The sequence below is a fragment of the Geotrypetes seraphini genome, chromosome 1, assembly GCF_902459505.1.
Source record: "Geotrypetes seraphini chromosome 1, aGeoSer1.1, whole genome shotgun sequence".
NCBI classification, from domain to species: Eukaryota; Metazoa; Chordata; class Amphibia; order Gymnophiona; family Dermophiidae; genus Geotrypetes; species Geotrypetes seraphini.
Window position 1 is genome coordinate 98147646 of NC_047084.1, and position 19444 is coordinate 98167089.

Sequence of the window (19444 nt, forward strand, 5' to 3'; positions counted from 1 at the left end):
AACAATCACCACATTCCTGCAGAGTCAGAGAGACAAGAACCATCGGCTCAGGTGTGATAATGTGACGCATGTATATTGTATGTACTCGTATTGCAAGACTTTGTTGGTTTAGAACAGTCTCTACACTCCTGCAGTGTCAGAGAGAGAAGAACCATCAGCTCAGTTGTGATGATATGACGCGTGTATACTGTATGTACTTGTATTGCACGACTGCTTGTTTAGAACAATCAGTACACTCTTGCAGTGTCAGAGAGAGAAGAAACATCGGTAGTGATGTGTGTATTCTGTATGTGCTTGTATTGCAAGGCATTGCTTGTATATCAAGTTAAAATTTAATCAAATGTTTTGCTTGTCTTGCAAAACACTTGCAAACCAAGTTACTTGCAATCCAAGGTTTTACTGTATGTGATGATCTTAAAGTGGCCAAACAGGTTGAAAAGGTGACAGCGAAAGCTAGAAGGATGCTTGAGTGCACAGGGAGAGGAAAGGCTAGTAGGAAAAAGGAGTTATTGATGCCCCTGTATAAGACTCTGGTGAGACCTCATTTAGAATATTGTGTACAATTCTGGAGACTGCACTTTCAAAAAAGATAAAAATAGGATGGAGTCAGTCCAGAGGAAGGCAAATATGGTGGTCTATGTCACAAGGCCTACAGGGACAGACTTAAAGATCTCAATATGTGTACTTTGGAGGAAAGGCAGGAGAGGGGAGATATTTAAATACCCATGTAACATAAATACGCATGAGGCAAAGTCTCTTTACTGTAATGTGGCCTCCAGAATTGCACACAGTACTCCAGATGAAGTCTCACCATGGCCCTGTACAATGGCATAATGGCTTTCGGCTGACGAAACTTCTATTGATACAACCCAATATCTGCCTTGCCTTAGATGAAGCCTTCTTCACTTGATTGGCAGTTTTCAAGTCTGCACTGATGATTACTCCTAAATCTCGTTCTACTGAAGTCCTAGTTAAAGTTTCTCCGTTCAAGTAGTACGTCCTGCATGGATTTCCGCTTCCAAGGTGCATGACCTTACATTTCTTAGCATTGAAGCCTAGCTGCCAGATTGAGGACCAACTTTCCAATGTAAGCCTCAAACACTTTAAAATCATAAGGGTTTGAGGCTTGTGCACTTAAGGCAGAGCTTGCAGGAACAGTGGAGGAGGAGGAGGAGTAGCTCTCTATGTAAAGGAGGAGTAGCTCTCTATGTAAAGATCAATATCCAAGCGACCGAAATGCAAGGGACCTGGGGAGAGGAAGAAGCGATATGGATTGCTCTGAAAAGAGAAGATGGAACTTCTATCTACGTGGGTGTAGTCTACAGACCTCCGACTCAATCGCAGCAAATTGATAAGGATCCGATTGTGGATATCCAAAAGTTTGGAAGGAAAGAGGAGGTTCTGCTGTTGGGAGATTTCAACCTGCCGGATGCGGACTGGAATGTTCCGTCTGCGGAATCGGAAAGAAGTAGGGAGATTGTGGATGCCTTTCAAGAGGCTCTGCTCAGACAAATGGTGATGGAACCCACAAGGGAAAAAGTGATATTGGATCTGGTCCTCACAAATGGAGAGAGTATCTCTAATGTTCGAGTGGGTGCTCACCTGGGTAGTAGCGATCATCAAACGGTTTGGTTTGATATAACGGCTAAAGTGGAGAGCGGCCGCACGATACTTAAAGTCCTAGATTTCAAACGTACGGACTTTAATTACATTACATTACATTACATTAGGGATTTCTATTCCGCCATTACCTTGCAGTTCAAGGCGGATTACAAAAGGTTAATTTAAATAAAAAACAGAGTTACAATGATTAGCTAGAGAGGTAAGTTGTAGATCTTTTAAACATTTAACGGGTTGTTGAGGGTGAGGTGGTTTGTAAAAGAATTAATAGGTGGTCATAGTGGAGGTTCTTTTGTTATTATTAGTGCAGTGATGGGTAGATCAGATGTCAGTTTTAGAGTTACAAAGAGGTCGTGATGTTATTGCTGCTTCAGGAATTTCTTGAAAAGTGTGGTTTTTATTTCTTTTCTGAACGTCCTATAGTCTGGGGTGGTCATCAGAAGGTTGGAGATCTGGTTGTCCAGCCTTGCGGCTTGAGTGGCTAGGAGGCCGTCGTGTAGTTTTGTCCTTTTTACATCCTTGATTGGGGGTGGTATGAATGGGGAGTGCGTTTTTCTATGTCTGGTAGTGGGTGCTTGGATGACGCGATTGTTCAAGTATGCGGGGCTGTCTCCGTGTAGGGTTTTAAATAATGTGCAGTAGAATTTGAATTGGATTCTTTCTTGGATTGGGAGCCAATGTGAGTTGATGAAGGCTTCAGTGATGTGGTCATGTTTTCTCAATGAGTAGATGAGTCTCAAAGCTGTGTTTTGGATTGTTTGGAGTTGTCTAATTGTGGTTGCAGGGCAAGGAAGGAGGAGGATGTTACAGTAGTCCAATATACCTAGTATTAGGGATTGTACTATGAGTTGGAATTGTGTTCTTTCAAAGAATTTTCGGACTTGTCTTAGATTTCTCATGATTGCGAATGATTTCTGAATTGTTTTATTTATTTGCGGTTGCATAGTGCAGCATCTGTCTATGGTCATGCCAAGCAGTTTTATGGTGGTTTGGATGGGATACTTGATTGCGTTTATCTCTAAGTTGGTTGTGGTTTGGACCTTGTCATTTTCGAGAAGGATGAATTTGGTTTTGTCTTGGTTGAGTTTAAGTTTGTGATTTTTCATCCAGGTTGTGACTGTTTCAAGTGTTTGGTGAAGTTTGTCTGTCATGGTAGGTGTAGAATGATCGTATGGGATGAGGATGGTGATGTCATCAGCATAACTATAGGTGGTTATGCCCAGGTTGTCCAGATGCGTTCCTAGAGAAGCGGTGTAGAGATTGAAGAGGGTAGGGGATAGTGGAGATCCTTGTGGTACGCCGCAGGGGTTTGACCAGGATTCTGACTTTTCTTTGTTTGATTTTACACTGTAGGTTCTGAGTTTTAGGAATCCTTCAAACCAAGAGTATACTTTATCTGAGATGCCTATTGCGTCTAAGATCTGTAGAAGGATGTTGTGATCCACTAAGTCGAATGCCGCAGTTAGGTCCAGTTGTATGAGAAGCATTTTTTTCCCTGTACTAAGGTGTTGTCTTACGGTATCCATAAGGGAGCCTAGTAGTGTCTCTGTACTGAAGTTTGTTCTGAAGCCTGATTGCATGGGGTGGAGTAGGTTGTGGTCGTCTAAGTAATTGGTGAGGAGTTTGGCTACTAGGCCTTCTATAATTTTGACATATAGCGGAATGGAGGCTATAGGTCTAAAGTTAGATGGGTGGTTTTGTGGTGCTTTTGGGTCTTTTTGGATTGGGGTGATGACGATTTCACTGAGGTCAGCAGGGAATGTGCCTTCTGTGAGCGTGAATTGAATCCATTGTAGAACTATGGTGCGGAATTTTACACTAGAGGTGGTAAGGAGATATGATGGGCAATGGTTGAGGTCACAGGAGGCATGACTGTATTTTTTGTAGAATTTGTTGAGTTCTGGCCATTGTATGATGGGGAATTGAGTCCAAATTCTGTCTGCTGCAGTTGCCTCTTTTCCTGAAGGGTGGATTGTGATAGTGTTTTGATGGGATGGATTAAGGATGAGAGTGGCTCTGGTGTTGGTAATTTTGTTCTTGAAGTGTTCTGCTAAGAGGGTGGGTGATGGTGGAGGGGTGTTCGTGGTGGTTGTGTATGGTTTGGTGTCTGTTAATTCTTTCAGGATTTGGAATATTTTTTTGGAATCTTGGGTTTCCGTGCCTATGAGATTGGTATAGTAGCTTTTCCTCTTATCCCTTAGTAGATTTTTGTATTGTTTGTTGATTTTTTTCCAGTCGGTTTTTGTTTGATCTTGGTTCTTTTTTCTCCATTTTCTTTCTAATCTTCTACACTGTCTTTTAAGTTGGAGTAATTCATTATCAAACCATTGGTCTGATTTCCTGCTTATTCTGGTTTTGGTTTGTAGGGGGGCCAGATCATCAAGGATGTTGGTGGACACATTTTTCCAGTGGGAGATGAAGTTTTTTGGGTCGCAGTCTTGGATAGTTTCGTCTACATTTGACCAAAAAATGGTTGGGTCGATATGTTTGCGTGTGGTATATGTAGTTTTTTTTAGATTGAGGTGTGTGTTTGGTCTTGGTCCAGTTGATGTTGAAGTTGTATGTGTAGTGGTCTGACCATAGGGATGGGGACCATGTTCCGTTAGGAGTTTGGATTGCTGGATTGGATGGTTGGTGAGTCATGAATGCAGCAATGTCCAGTTGATGACCTTTTTCATGGCCTAATGCAATGGGAAAGTACCTGAAGAAAGAGCTGTTAGGATGGGAGGACATAAGAGAAGTGGAAAGACAGTGGTCTAAGCTAAAAGGAGCGATAAAAATGGTTACGGCCCTTTATGTGAAGAAAATCAATAAAAACAAGAGAAAAAGGAAGCCGATATGGTTCTCCAACCTAGTGGCTGAGAAAATAAAGGCGAAAGAGTTGGCGTTCATGAAATATAAAAAAACCCAAGAAGAGGAGAGCAGAAAGGACTACAGGGTGAAACTGAAAGAAGCCAAGAGAGAGATACGTTTGGCAAAGGCACAGGCAGAAGAACAAATGGCTAAAAATGTAAAAAAGGGAGATAAAAATTTTTTCAGATATATTAGTGAAAGGAGGAAGATAAAAAATGGAATTGCTAGGCTAAAAGATGCTGGGAACAAATATGTGGAGAGTGATGAGGAGAAAGCAAATGTGCTAAACAAATACTTCTGTTCTGTGTTCACAGAAGAAAATCCTGGAGAAGGACCGAGATTGTCTGGCAAAGTTACACGAGAAAATGGAGTAGATTCTGCGCCGTTCACGGAGGAGGGTGTTTATGAGCAACTTGAAAAACTGAAGGTGGACAAAGCGATGGGACCAGACGGGATCCATCCCAGGATACTAAGGGAGCTCAGAGAGGTTCTGGCGAGTCCTATTAAAGACTTGTTCAACAAATCTCTGGAGACGGGAGTGATTCCTGGGGATTGGAGGAGAGCGGATGTGGTCCCTATTCATAAAAGTGGTCACAGGGATGAAGCAGCAAACTACAGGCCGGTGAGCCTCACTTCAGTTGGAAAAATAATGGAAGTGTTGCTGAAAGAAAGGATAGTGTATTTCCTTGAATCTAATGGGTTACAGGATCCGAGGCAACATGGCTTTACAAAAGGTAAATCGTGCCAAACGAACCTGATTGAATTTTTTGATTGGGTAACCAGAGAGCTGGATCGAGGACATATGCTAGATGTAATTTACTTGGATTTCAGCAAAGCCTTTGATACAGTTCCTCATAGGAGGCTGTTGAACAAACTTGAAGGGCTGAAGTTAGGACCCAAAGTGGTGAACTGGGTCAGAAACTGGCTGTCGGACAGACGCCAGAAGGTGGTGGTTAATGGAAGTCGCTCGAAGGAAGGAAAGGTGACTAGTGGAGTCCCTCAGGGTTCGGTGCTGGGGCCAATCCTGTTCAATATGTATGTAAGTGACATTGCTGAAGGGTTAGAAGGAAAAGTGTGCCTTTTTGCAGATGATACCAAGATTTGTAATATAGTAGACACCGAAGAGGGAGTGGAAAATATGAAAAAGGATCTGCAAAAGTTAGAGGAATGGTCTAATGCCTGGCAACTAAAATTCAATGCAAAGAAATGCAGAGTAATGCATTTGGGGATTAATAATAGGAAGGAACCGTATATGCTGGGAGGAGAGAAGCTGATATGCACGGACGGGGAGAGGGACCTTGGGGTGATAGTGTCCGAAGATCTAAAGGCGAAAAAACAGTGTGACAAGGCAGTGGCTGCTGCCAGAAGGATTCTGGGCTGTATAAAGAGAGGCGTAGTCAGTAGAAGGAAGAAGGTGTTGATGCCCCTGTACAGGTCATTGGTGAGGCCCCACTTGGAGTATTGTGTTCAGTTTTGGAGACCGTATCTGGCGAAAGATGTAAGAAGACTTGAGGCGGTCCAGAGGAGGGCGACGAAAATGATAGGAGACTTGCGCCAGAAGACGTATGAGGAGAGACTGGAAGCCCTGAATATGTATACCCTAGAGGAAAGGAGAGACAGGGGAGATATGATTCAGACGTTCAAATACTTAAAGGGTATTAACGTAGAACAAAATCTTTTCCAGAGAAAGGAAAATGGTAAAACCAGAGGACATAATTTGAGGTTGAGGGGTGGTAGATTCAGGGGCAATGTTAGGAAATTCTACTTTACGGAGAGGGTAGTGGATGCCTGGAATGCGCTCCCGAGAGAGGTGGTGGAGAGTAAAACTGTGACTGAGTTCAAAGAAGCGTGGGATGAACACAGAAGATTTAGAATCAGAAAATAATATTAAATATTGAACTAAGGCCAGTTACTGGGCAGACTTGCACGGTCTGTGTCTGTGTATGGTCGTTTGGTAGAGGATGGGCAGGGGAGGGCTTCAATGGCTGGGAGGGTGTAGATGGGCTGGAGTAAGTCTTAACAGAGATTTCGGCAGGTGGAACCCAAGCACAGTACCGGGTAAAGCTTTGGATTCTTGCCCAGAAATAGCTAAGAAGAAAAAAAAAAAAAATTTAAATTGAATCAGGTTGGGCAGACTGGATGGACCATTCGGGTCTTTATCTGCCGTCATCTACTATGTTACTATGTTAGTGACAGAATTCATGGGGATGAGACAGGGATATTGAGATCCCTGCTTTTTCCTCATCACGCTTCACATAGCAGTTCATTGCTTTTTACAATTCCATTTCTAGCCTTCCTCTGTTCACTAATATACCTGGAAAAAGTTGTCACCCTTCTTTATGTTTTTAGCCATTTGTTCTTCTGCCAGAGCCTTTGTCAGCCATATTTCTCTCTTCATTTCTTTCAGTTTTATCTGTTAATCTCTTCTGTGTTCTTTTGTATTTTGTGAATTCCATCTTTTTTTGCCTTTGTCAGCAATTTGTTTGGTGAACCGTATCAGTTTCCTTATTCTCTTGTTCTGGTTTACCTTCCTTATACAAAGATTTATTGCTGCTTTTATAGATCATTTCACCACTGTTATGTCCTTCCATTCTTTAGGTAACACCCTCATTTTAAAAAAGTCAGCATGCTTAAAATCCAGGATTTTGAGCTTTGTGTGTCTGCATTTTGCTTTAGCTCATATATCAAACCCTACAGTGTAAAGATCCCACTAGACCAACCTGTAGATGCTGGACACACTATCTCCCCATTTGTGAGAAACAAGATCTAATGTCACCCCTCTCCTTGTGGGTTCTGTCACTATTTGTTTCAAGCAGTGCATTTTGAAAAGCATTCACAATCTTGCTACTTCTTTCTGATTCCACAAATGGGACCTTCCAATCTGATTCCGGCAGCATGAAATCTCCCAGGAACAGCATTTCCCCCCTTTACTCCCAACTTTGGGATATCTATGACCAAATCTTTGTCCAACTTCTCTGTTTGTGTTGGAGGTCTGCACATAACACCCATATAGATGGATGTTCCATCTTCTCTTTCTAAGACAAACCACACCGCTTCTTCCTCTCTCTCCCCCCCACCCCTCGGTTGCTGAAATTCAGCCATTTTAATATTGTTTTCCACATATAAAACAACTCCTCCACCTTTCTGACCATCTCTTTCTTTCCTAAATAGTGTATAGCCTGGTATGATTGCATCCCTTTCATGGGAGTCATTGAACCACATCTCTGTGACAGAAATAATATCCAAGTCTGCCTATAATATCTTAGTGCTCTAAGATAAGCAAGGTTATATATTTGAGATACAAAACCCAAAGGAGAAGTACAATATAAGGTACTTTTTGCTATAAAGAAGAGCAGGATATTGATAGTTATCTGAATTCAAGAAAGCAGGGCACAAGTAGAGGGGTCTCTAAGGGAAAGAGAAGGACTGTAGAACTTAATAGTTGGTGTGGATAGGCCTATGGCCTTTATCTGCCATAATTTTCTCTGTTTCCATGTCTACAATGAAAAACCTGATTGTACCTTCATAAAAGGAATGTGGTTGTCAATCCATCAAATGCTTCTCCATCCCTGGGAGGAATGAGTCACCATATGAGGATATACAGTATTCTACCAGAGATTTGTGGAATGTGTAGCTAAGGAAACCGCTGAGATTTTGGATCATGAGGTATATAAACAAATGAATAAAATACATTTTGCCCTAAGTGTTCCAATGTCCTTGGTGTCCTCAAATTAATAGAGGCTCTAAGGCAGTGATTCTTAACCTTTTTTGAGTCACGGACCCCTTTAAGAATCTGATGAAAGCTATGGACCCCCCTTCCTCAGCAATATTCACATAAACACAACTTTGCATGCAATGCACATAATGTACTTTATTTATCAAGACTTGATTGTTTCATACATATATGACATACACAAAATATTATTAAACTTTAAAGCAAAAAATCTAAAAGAACCACTTCTTTTTATGCAAAAAGTAATGGAAACTCATTATAATTATGAAATACAATCATCTTGTGCAAATCCAAACACATCTACTGCTAGGTTTTCTACTACCATTGCTACTGCTACATCTCTTGTTATCTTTGAGAAAATAAATCAACAGTACCAGGCTGTATCCTCTATAATAAAACCCTAAGCGCGCATGCGCACTTAGGATGGCGTGATCCCTGCCACCGTGGTCTCTGGGTCCGTGCCAAATTCCATTTTCGAACACAGAGGCAGGGAACATACCGGCAACTCCCCCCTCCCACCCTCACTCACAAACCACTGCCGCCGCCACCGGCAACTCCCCCCTCCCACCCTCACTCACAAACCGCTGCCGCCGCTGCTCCTCTTCAAAGCAGCCTGCTGAGGTTAGCAGCCGGCTGTAGCAAATCTCGCAGATCGCTCTGCACCTTGGTAGCACGTTCCCTCTGATGCACCGCGTCGTGTCAGAGGGAACGTGCTACCGACGTGCAGAGCGGCCTGTGAGGTTCGCTACAGCCGGCCGCGAACCTCAGCAGGCTGCTTTGAAGAGGAGGGCAGATGCGAACGACCAGGAAAGCTGGATGCTGGACAGGGGGAGCAAGGAAGAGGTGCTGCTGGACAGGGGGGGGAGGTAGCAGGAAGGGAGGCCTACTGCTAGACAGGGGGAGTAAGGAAGAGATGCTGCTGGACAGGGGGGGTGGTAACAGGAAGGGAGGCCTACTGCTGGACAGGGGGAGCAAGGAAGAAGTGCTGCTGGACAGGGGGGTGGTAACAGGAAGGGAGGCCTACTGCTGGACAGGGGGAGCAAGGAAGAGGTGCTGCTGGACAGGGGGGTGGTAACAGGAAGGGAGGCCTACTGCTGGACAGGGGGAGCAAGGAAGAGGTGCTGCTGGACCGGGGGGAGGTAAAACGAAGGGAGAAGGGATGCTGCTGGACAGGGGGAGCAGGGAAGGGGTGCCTCTGGATACGGGGGAGGTAAAAGGAAGGGAGAAGGGCTACTGCTGGACAGGGGGAGCAGGCAAGGGGTGATGGTGGACAGCCAAGGAAAGAGAAAGAAAAAAAGAAAGACAGAAAGCGGCCAAGGAGAGAGAGAGAGAGAAAGAAAGAAAGAAAGAAAGAAAGAAAGACACACACATCTATTCTAGCACCCGTTAATGTAACAGGCTTAAAGAATAGTAGTGAATATAAATGTTAATTTTTATCTGACTCTCATTGACCACCTGAAACCCATCCATGGCCCCCAGGTTAAGAATCCCTGCTCTAAGGGCACTGCAGCAGGATGCCTCCTCTTTCCCTTTCTTTTAAAATTTGGAAGAGAGACTAATGGAGCTATCAGTGCTTTCCTGGTTATTCTTTTGGCCATGTATCGTAAGTTCCATCTGTGCCTGCACTGCTTGCTCCACTGAGGTACACACCCTTTAATTATGTGGAGATGCCTTGGGATTCATAAGGGTGGGAAACCTTGCTTAAGGCACAGAGGACAATAAATCACTTTGAGAAGACCATAAAGGACATATGACAGGAATACAGACCGTAACAGGAATTAGTAAGACTGGCATTTAAAGTTCAGTCAAAGCACTACTTGTAGTTACTGATATAAAATTATGTCGTCCTAGAGATGAAAGAAAATTGCCATTTAACTGAATTGTATTTTGGACTGCGAATCACAGATCTTGCCTATAATTAAGGATTAAGATCATTAAGAAAATGTGAAGAAATGGTTTGATTCTTATTGGACTGATATTGTATAACACATCCATATTACAAACACATATAATGTTCACATTTAATTTACTTACATTTTTATCCTGCCTTCAGCATCAGTGTAGGAGCATTTGAATTTCACTAGTCTGGAGAACCGAGCACCATGAAACTGCTGTCTCAAGCACAGAATTTTCCAATGAATCATGCCAAGCCTAAATACTCTTCCACAGGCATTCATATTGCATCTTGGCTAGGGTTTCTAAGCTCACTAACTATTCCACACAAATAATTAGGTTTCAAACTGGGCCCATTCTGTCTTGGTAAGACTTACTGTAGACTTCTCTACTTCCTTATCTCTTTCACTGCAGTTATTCAGTTACCTTTTTGACAGTCTTGTCTGGCTCCAGAGCAATATCAGGAATATTGGCATCCACCATGAGCGAGAACAGGTTTAGAATCAAATTGGAATATCTAAGGAGAAGAAATAAAAAAAAATACATGGAAGTATACTACTGCAGATCAGAGAAAATTCATTTTGCTAGATGCCTTTTTATTGGCTTCCAATTCTCCTTATTCACAAATTGCATTGACATAAAATGAACTAAAGGCTGTACAGAGAAGGGTTTATCTTTTATATGATGACTAGTGTTTAAGCCCGTTACATTAACGGGTGCTAGTAAAGCCTCCTTTCCTCACATGTCCCCTATTTTCAGCCCCAGCTCCAAACCCATTTTTACTCCCCCCCAGCCCTCTTCTCCCATCTTTTCCCTTTCAGCTTCCAGCCCCAGCCCCCTTTTCTCACCAGCAGCATTTCTCTCCTCCCCCACTTCCCTGTGCAGCATCAGCATTCCCTCCCCCTCCATTTTTCTGTGCAGAAGCAGAACTTCCCTCCCCCCACCCCACTTCCCTGTGCAGCAGCATTCCCTCCCCCTCCACTTCCCTGTGCAGTAGCATTTCTGTTTGTTTCTGGCCTGCTTCCTTACACTCCCTTGCCAAAGTTATTTTTTAGTTTAAAGCTACCGTGGCAGCTCCTCTCATGATCCGCACCTGCATCAGAAGCCTTTTCTCTGACGTGACATCAGAAAGGCTTCCGACGCAGGTGCAGCTCGTGAGAGGAGCTGCTGCGGCGGCGGCTTTGAACTTAAAAATAACTTCGGCAAGGGACTGTAAGGGAGCCGGCTAGACCGCGGGCCGCACTGTGTTAGACGGAGTGAGGGCGGGAGGAGGGATCCACCTCCGTGCGTCCCTGCCTAAGGTGCCTCCGCATGCAAAGAAACCACCGCTGACTCCTTCTACTGCACATGTGAAGCCACGGAGCTACAGAGCACGGATCACGCAGGTAGGAGTGCGAATGCGTGCTTAGGGTTTTATTATTAGTGATAAGCTCAAACTGCACTAAGATGAACCCTGCCTCTGACAGGCATAAAAAACATTCACGCAGTTTCTGTAGAGCAAGCAGAAGGATCTTATTGGAACTCGGTGCGCCTGAATGCGCTGCCTCAGTTCCAGCGGTGCATGCACGAGATTGAAAGCCAACACAGTCGAAGTAGTGACGGTGTGGAGTGCGAGAGCATTGTGCTTGAGAAGTAAGGAATTAGTTTAAGAATTTTAAGATAGGAAGAGGAGTGTTGTGTGTTGGATAGGTGGTATGTAGAAAATAGCAAATAAAAGTTGAATAAGTATGAAATAAACGTTGAATAAATGTGTTCAACACAAATGTTTGAGGTAGAGAAAATCTAAAATGCAGGAGCCGGCATATTGGAGGGCACCATGTTTTGAATGTTTGAAAACATGGTTAAGAAAGGAGAAGATTAAATTAAAACAAAATCTAAATATAACAGAAGTGAGAGGAGTAATAGGTAAGAAAAGAGTGAGGAAAGATCTATACTTCTACTAAGACTAAGGGGCTCATAATTGAAACAAAACTATGTCTAAAAACCGGCCTAAATCGGCACAGACGATCAGTGAGACAAGTCTTCCAAGTGCTGATAATCGAATCGGGTTTTAGACGTATCTAAAAACGATTTTGGTCTTCACAGTGCTGCAGTACGCTCAGAGCTACAAGGGGCGTTTCAGAAGGAGTGTTGAGGGCGGGATATGGGTAGGACATGGGCCGTCCTAGACTCAGTCGTACTGCATGTATAACTGAAAGTTTAACAACACTGCCTAGACGGAACTTGGACGTTGTGACTTATGCCATCTAAAACCAGGTCTAAGTCACAAGAAGGTATCCAAAGTGACCAGATAACCACTAAAGGGACAAAGTACAGACCCCCTATACACCCCCCCAGTGATCACTGACCCCCCCGCCCACCGCCATAAAATTTGTAATAAAAACGTCACATATCTGCCTCCAGAACATCAGCACCTGGCAGCCTGGCATAGGAAAGCCAAGTAGAACTGCACAGAGGTGGCTTAAGTGGACTGGGGGATGGACTAGTGAACCATGGACAGAAGGACCCAGGCCCATAAGCCACTCTAACCACTGCATGCATGGTGAAACAAGTGCACTCCCCAAAACCCTTATGTACTGCCATATAAGTGACACCTGCAGCCATAAGGGCTATTGGGGTGGTAGACAGGTGGGTCTTGTCGGTTCTGGGGGGCGTTTTGGGGGGGCTTACCATGACCCATAAGGTTGTTGTGGTGAGATGTGTATGTGGCACCCTTTTTGTGAAGTTCACAGCAGTGCCCTGTAAGGTATCCCACTAATCTGGTGCAATGTTTGGGTGTCCAGTCCATCACTTTGCTGACTCCGACCACATCCAAAATGTCTAGGCGTTTTTGACTTGGACAAATTTTTGGACAAAAATGGGGTATAAAGATGGACGACTTAGCAGTCTGGATGATCAGTCAGCTGGACGTACAGATAGACGATTTTCGAAAAACAAAACAAAACAAAAAAACAACATTTTGGATGTATTTTTCAAAAATTGACTTTTTCCATGTCCGACTTTGGGCAACTAGCGACTTAGGCCCAAAACGGACTTGGACGTATCTTTTGATTATGCCCCTCCACGTATCTTAATAAAAATATTCAGTCTGCGACTAAGCCTGTGTTTTAGATTTTTGCCCCTTATGTGATTGAGTTTGACACCCCTGTTTTAAAGAGACTTTCCTTATCTATTTTTAACATGTTCTTTGCCAAATGGGATTAGTTTTTATAAAAGGTGCATGATTTTTTAGCGCTTGAAAATTGTGCTTCATCTTAAGCAGAGCAAGGAGACAGAATGCAAGTTGCCTGCATCTCTTCTTGACAATGTGTGTGACCTTAATTCGAAGGTCACACAGGGTATATGAACTCTATACTCGGTTACACAGTAAAAACTATTAACTATGATGCTAAATGTGTTGGAAATTTTTGTGATGCAAACAGATGTCTACAGGGCTAGATTAAAGCATAAGTATATTAGGTAGATGCCCGAAGATCAAATGTTTAAGGGGCCCTGTCGGGAGGCTAGAATCGCTAATCTATAGAAAAGGGGAATGGTTGACAAGGTCAAAGGGAAAAGTGAAATCAAGGAAAACTACGACACTACATTTTCTATCAAAGGCTCAGTGGAGATCATTGAGTAGTGAATCAATAACAGTTTCTATACCACGTCCCAGGTGAAAGCCCAGTTGACAGTAACAGTTTATATACTATGTTCCAGGGAAAAGCTCAGTTGTAGGCCTTGGAAAAATATAAATCTTTTGGGTCAACTTGGGTAGGAAAAGCAGATTAGAAATCAGCCTGTAGTTATTAGGCCGAGAAGTAAGATTGTCTCTTTTGAGAGTTGGAAGAATGATGGCAGATGAAACAAAGCCAGTGGAAAGACTGTTGCTGATCAGAGACAAGTATAGTGGGAGAAGACCATGAAAAGTGATCTAGAACCAGGAAGAAGGGACAGGATTGAAGGAGCATATAGTTTGTCTGGAAAAAGAGACACCTTTAGTAAATTCTGTCAGTGATGGGATATTGAAATGGGATGAGGAGGAAAGTGAGGGGGGGGGAAGGTGTAGCCATAGGGGAATATACTGAATGATTTTATGAAGGCAAGTCACTGTCACAACTTCAGGGAAACAAAACATTACTACTATTTATCACTTCTATAGCGCTGAAAGGCGTACAAAGCGCTGTACATTTTAACATACAATAGACAGTCCCTGCTCAGAAGAGCTTACAATATAATTTAGACAGGACATTTCAGGGTTGGGGATGTTATAGTGGGTCTAGATATCTGACAGCAGTGCGGGGGAATTAAGAGTTGAAAGCAGTTTTAAAAAAGTGGGCCTTTAGCTTGGACTTGAACACTGCCAGGGATGGAGCATGACGTATTGACTCAAGCAACCTGTTCCAGGCATATGGCGCCGCAGGAAAGAAGGGACGGAGTCTGGAGTTGGGAATGGAAAAGTTGTGCTTACCTGATGAGCGGAGACACGGGGGGTGGGGGGGAAGCATAGGGGGAGATGAGTGAGGAGAGATATTGGGGGGCTTCAGAGCAAATGCACTTGTAAGTCAGCAAGAGGAGTTTAATCTGTATTTGGAAATGGACGGGGAGCCAATGAAGCAACTTGAGGAGAGGGGTAATGTGAGAATAGCGGCTCTCACGGAATATGAGTCGCGCAATAGCATTTTGAACGGACTGAAGAGGCGAGAGACAGGAATGCGGGAGGTTACAATGTTAAAAAGGAAAGGTCATTAAGTGCTAGAATGAGAACAGAGGCAGCTAACCAAAATGTGACTTCCAAACTGTTTTTCTGGGCTAGCTTAAGTGAAACATGGATATTTGAATGTCAAATGCTAAAGTAAATGCCAGTTCTTATCCTCACATAATGTAGTTGCTGGACCATAATATAAATATTTCCCAGTACTTTACACTGTGAAAGGAAAGCAAAACAACAGGAGAGAAAAAAAAAAGAAGCAGCACAACTTCTGGCAATAAAGTTTTATTAAAATTTTGATGTATCGCAATGATATACACACACAGACATAGAAAGGGTTTGTTGCAAAACAGCAAATGAATGAAAAATATTCCGGGATCAAGTGAAGGCACCTGGGGTTACATTGCCTGCTTCTGGAAGTTTACCGTGGTGTCATCAGCATGTTCCAAAGCTGGCACTACGACTCAGTCATCAGTGAATGAACCATCAAGTACCACATCTGCTGCTCAACCTAAGGTGCAGCAAACGCTTCATTTCAGCAATTCTGACATCCAAACCTAATCAGGAACAGGTGTGCTCAAAAAGAAATGACTATTTTGCCTCAGAGAATTCAACCCATACTGAAAATGTGAAGCAATATAGCTACAAATGCTAACACATCTGATATTAACATAACAAAAAAAACCCTAATAAAAGAAGAGAACACTAACATGATGCTGAGACTCGGAAATGATTGATTTTATTGCCAAAGAATGGTACGATTCATTTTATTTAGCTACATGCTTTATTACCTTTCAGAATTTCCACAGCTTTTTTACAAGTACAAAAAACCTATTATAAAATGCTCTGAAATATATAAGCATTCCAAGAAGCACAGTTTTGGTAGACCAGGGGTATAGTTGCAATGCACCCATCTGTGTTATAAAATATATCGGTGCACATACAGAAAATGATTTTATTTATTATGTTTATATTCTGCGTAATCTAAAGTTCTCAGTGGATCACAATGAAACATACACAATAAGATATCAAACATTATCTAGTTAAGTGAATCGCAAACTGTGTGCTGCAGCGAGATTCCGGGTGTGCCGCGGTGAGATACAAGTTTATCACTGGCAGCATAGGTGCCGTCAACTCTCCTCCTTTCTGAACCCCCTTCCTCGGCGATGGAGGAATTTCTCAAACCTGGCAGTTTGTCCAGGTTTTGGGAGGCCCTTGAGCTCAGGGCCACATTTGGAGGGCTTCTGAGCATGCGTGGACATAGAAGCAGGCCTACCATTGCAGGCAGGACCCACCAGAACAAACAGGTGATCAGAGAGGCAAAACCGTTGGTGACTTCCAGATACTGCAACACCCGGTCCTGCTTCCTTGAATCAGCGGAAGTAAAAGCAGGAAGCTGGATTTAAGCTACTGTCGTGGCACTCTCCTAAGACACAGATGGCTTGATGACGGAGATGACCCTTGAAGTGGAGAAGAGCCAGCCAAATCACCCAAAGCTCTAGGCGATTGATCAACCACTTACGCTCTGAGGGTGCCCATTGGGATGGTCATACACACTGCTCCCCAGCTTTTGAGACTCACATCCAGTGATCGAATCACTCAATCCGAGATCAGGAGGGGAAGGCCCCTGGAAAGCGAGAAGTGTCGCAACCACCATGCAAGACTGTTTCGTGCCACAGTTGTCCAGGGCAGGGATGCATATAACGGGTCTCGCTGGGGATTCCAGTGTAAAAGCAGAGCATCCTGCAGCGGACGCAGACAGGCTCTGGCCCAAGGGACTACATTAGTCATTACCACCATTAGAGTGTAAACTCCACCATGGTCCCCAGAACCTGGAGGTATTACCATGCCGTTGGGACTGGAGTGGATAGAAAGTCCCTGACATCCTGTCTAAGTTTCTCCTGACGGAACTGTGTGAAATCAAACTCCCAGGTATTCCAAATCCTGCATCGGCTTGAGGTGACTTTTCCTGAAGTTGATCACCCAGTCTAAGAACTGTGGCATCTGTACCACCTGATGAACAGCCTGACACTCCTCGGATAGCAAGGGAGCTCTGATCAACTAGTCGTCCAGATATGGATGAACCAGGACACCCAGAGTGTGAAGATGGGCTGCCACCACCACCATCACTTTGGTGAAGGTCCTGGGTGCTGTTGCCAATCCAAAGGGCATCGCCACAAACTGGAAATGTTGCCCCAAGTTGTGGGATCACAGATATTTCCAGTGGTCTGGGAAAATCTGAATGTGGAGACACGCCTCTGTCAGATCCAGGGAGGCTAGAAACTTCCACTGCACCACCGATGCTATCACTGAGCACACCATCTGAGCACATGTGGAAGAGAGGCAGCTTCAGTGCTGCATTGACCACCTTGAGGTCCAGAATCGGTCTACAATCGTCGGATCCTTTCTTTGGAACGATGAAGTATATCGAGTATCTCCCAAAGCCTGAGTCTCGCTTTGGTATAGGTTCTATGGCTGCAATATCCAGAAGTCTGCAGACTGAGGTGGCAGATGAGCTTCAATGTGGAGAAATGTAAGGTCTTGCACATAGGGAAGGGGAACTCCATGTACAGCTATACGATGGGAGGGAGGGTACTCGGGGAAGGCAGCCAAGAAAAAGATCTGGGGGTATTGGTAGATATCACAATGAAGCCGGCGGCACAATGTGCAGCGGCCTCAAAAAAAGCGAACAGAATGTTGGGCATTATCAAAAAAGGTATCACTACCAGAACAAAAGAAGTTATCCTGCCACTGTATCGAGCAATGGTGCGCCCACATCTGGAATACTGCGTCCAATACTGGTCGCCATACCTCAAGAAGGACATGGCAATACTCGAAAGGGTCCAGAGGAGGGCAACGAGGATGATAAAGGGTATGGAGACCTTTCATATGCCGAACGGTTAGACAGGCTGGGGCTCTTTACCCTGGAGAAGCGGAGACTGAGAGGGGACATGATAGAAACTTATAAAATCATGAAAGGCATAGAGAAGGTGGAGAGGGACAGATTCTTTAGACTAGCAGGGACAACTAAAACAAGAGGTCATTCAGAAAAACTGAGAGGAGACAGATTCATAACGAATGCAAGGCGGTTCTTCTTCACTCAGAGGGTGGTGGACACCTAGAACGCGCTTCCCGGAGAGGTAATAAGACAGAGTACAATTCTGGGGTTCAAAAAGGGACTGGATGACTTCCTGGAAGCAAAGGGGATAACAGGGTACAGATAGAGGTTTACCGTACATTGAGCGAATAGGGTATGGATATTTTAGGTTAGGTAGGGAACACTTTCAGGTCATGGACCTGGGGGGCCGCCGCGGGAGCGGACTGCCGGGCACGATGGACCCCTGGTCTGACCCGGCAGAGGCAACACTTATGTTCTTATCCAAACCACTTTCTTGAGGCGGCCCACAGATGAATCCAGAGGACAGAGAACCTCGTTTGTATTCATCCCTGAGAACCTCCATGACCCAGAGGTAATGGCCTGCCATTCTGCAAGAAAGGCTGACAATCCCCCCCCCCCAATGTGCGGGGGAGAAGACACTGGCCTGGCGTCAGAACTGTTTCCTTGCAGAAGCCGCCGGATGACAAACTATGGATGGCTGACAGGGACAGCAACAGAACTCACGGAGACGAGATGGGGAAATTGAGTTCCTGCGGGGACGGGGAAAAATCTGTCCCTATGTCATTCTCTTGGTAAAAGGGCTGCTATGTTTGGCTTATTCTTGCTGTATACCTACCCTACAAAAAGTAGTAAATAAATTCTAATAAAAAAATAACCAGAAAAGACATTTTCAAGGAAAGGTGAGTAGTGGTGATGCCTGGAATGGTGCCCTCCCGGTGGGAGGGATAAAAAAGGAATATAAGGCCATTGATTTGATATACCACTTTTCTGTGGTACAAACAAAGCAGTTTAAATTTATGATATGCAGGTACTGTCTCTGTCCCTAGTGAGCCTTAAGGGCTCCTTTTTCAAAGCCGTGGTAGTGATGCTGCCACGATAAATGCACCAAAGTCCATAGCAATCTAATGGGCTTTAGTGCGTTTACTGCAGCAGCTTCGCTACTGTAGCTTTGTAAACGGGGCTTAAGTTTTCATACCTGGGCAATAGAGGGTAAGTTGACTTGCTCAGAGTCACCAGGAGCTGCAGTGAGAGCTGAACCCAGTTCTCAACCATTAAGCTACCCCAATACAGTGACAGAATTCAAAATGGGTGAGGTAACTGGGATCGGCTCAATTTCTCCTTTGGCTGGGATGCTTTATGTTTATGCTACAAATATGAGAAAAGGAATTCAGAAATTTTGGGTAATATTAACTTATTTAAGTTATCTTGGAGTCCATCGACAAATTTTGTTAAAGTTGATTAACTGGATTATTCTCCTGTTTTTTTTTTTATTATTTTGGTTACACATCAAAGTTCAACATGATTTTCACTGAAGTAATGCAGTTTGTTTTTGTTCTTATATTGGGATGGGAGGCGTATGGGAAATGTTTTTGATGTATTTCTATGATGGACGAAAATGCAATTTTGAAATTAATTATATCTATTTGTATATTTTAATGCATTGTTTTTTGAATGAAAAATTAATAAAGATTTTTTTAAAAAGCAAACAAAATGGGTCAGGTAAACCAAGAGGACGGGATTAAGCTGCATGGAGAAA

The 19444-nt window shown here is 43.7% G+C and overlaps 1 protein-coding gene across 1 annotated transcript in view; it reads right to left on the minus strand.

The window, feature by feature from the left end:
• The window catches only part of PIK3C3 (phosphatidylinositol 3-kinase catalytic subunit type 3), a 329375-nt gene that overhangs the window by 46243 nt on the left and 263688 nt on the right, over positions 1 to 19444 (minus strand). The window contains exon 23 of the mRNA XM_033935321.1: positions 10526 to 10616. Coding sequence (XP_033791212.1) covers positions 10526 to 10616 — 91 coding nt within the window. The remainder of the gene's footprint in view (positions 1 to 10525; positions 10617 to 19444) is intronic.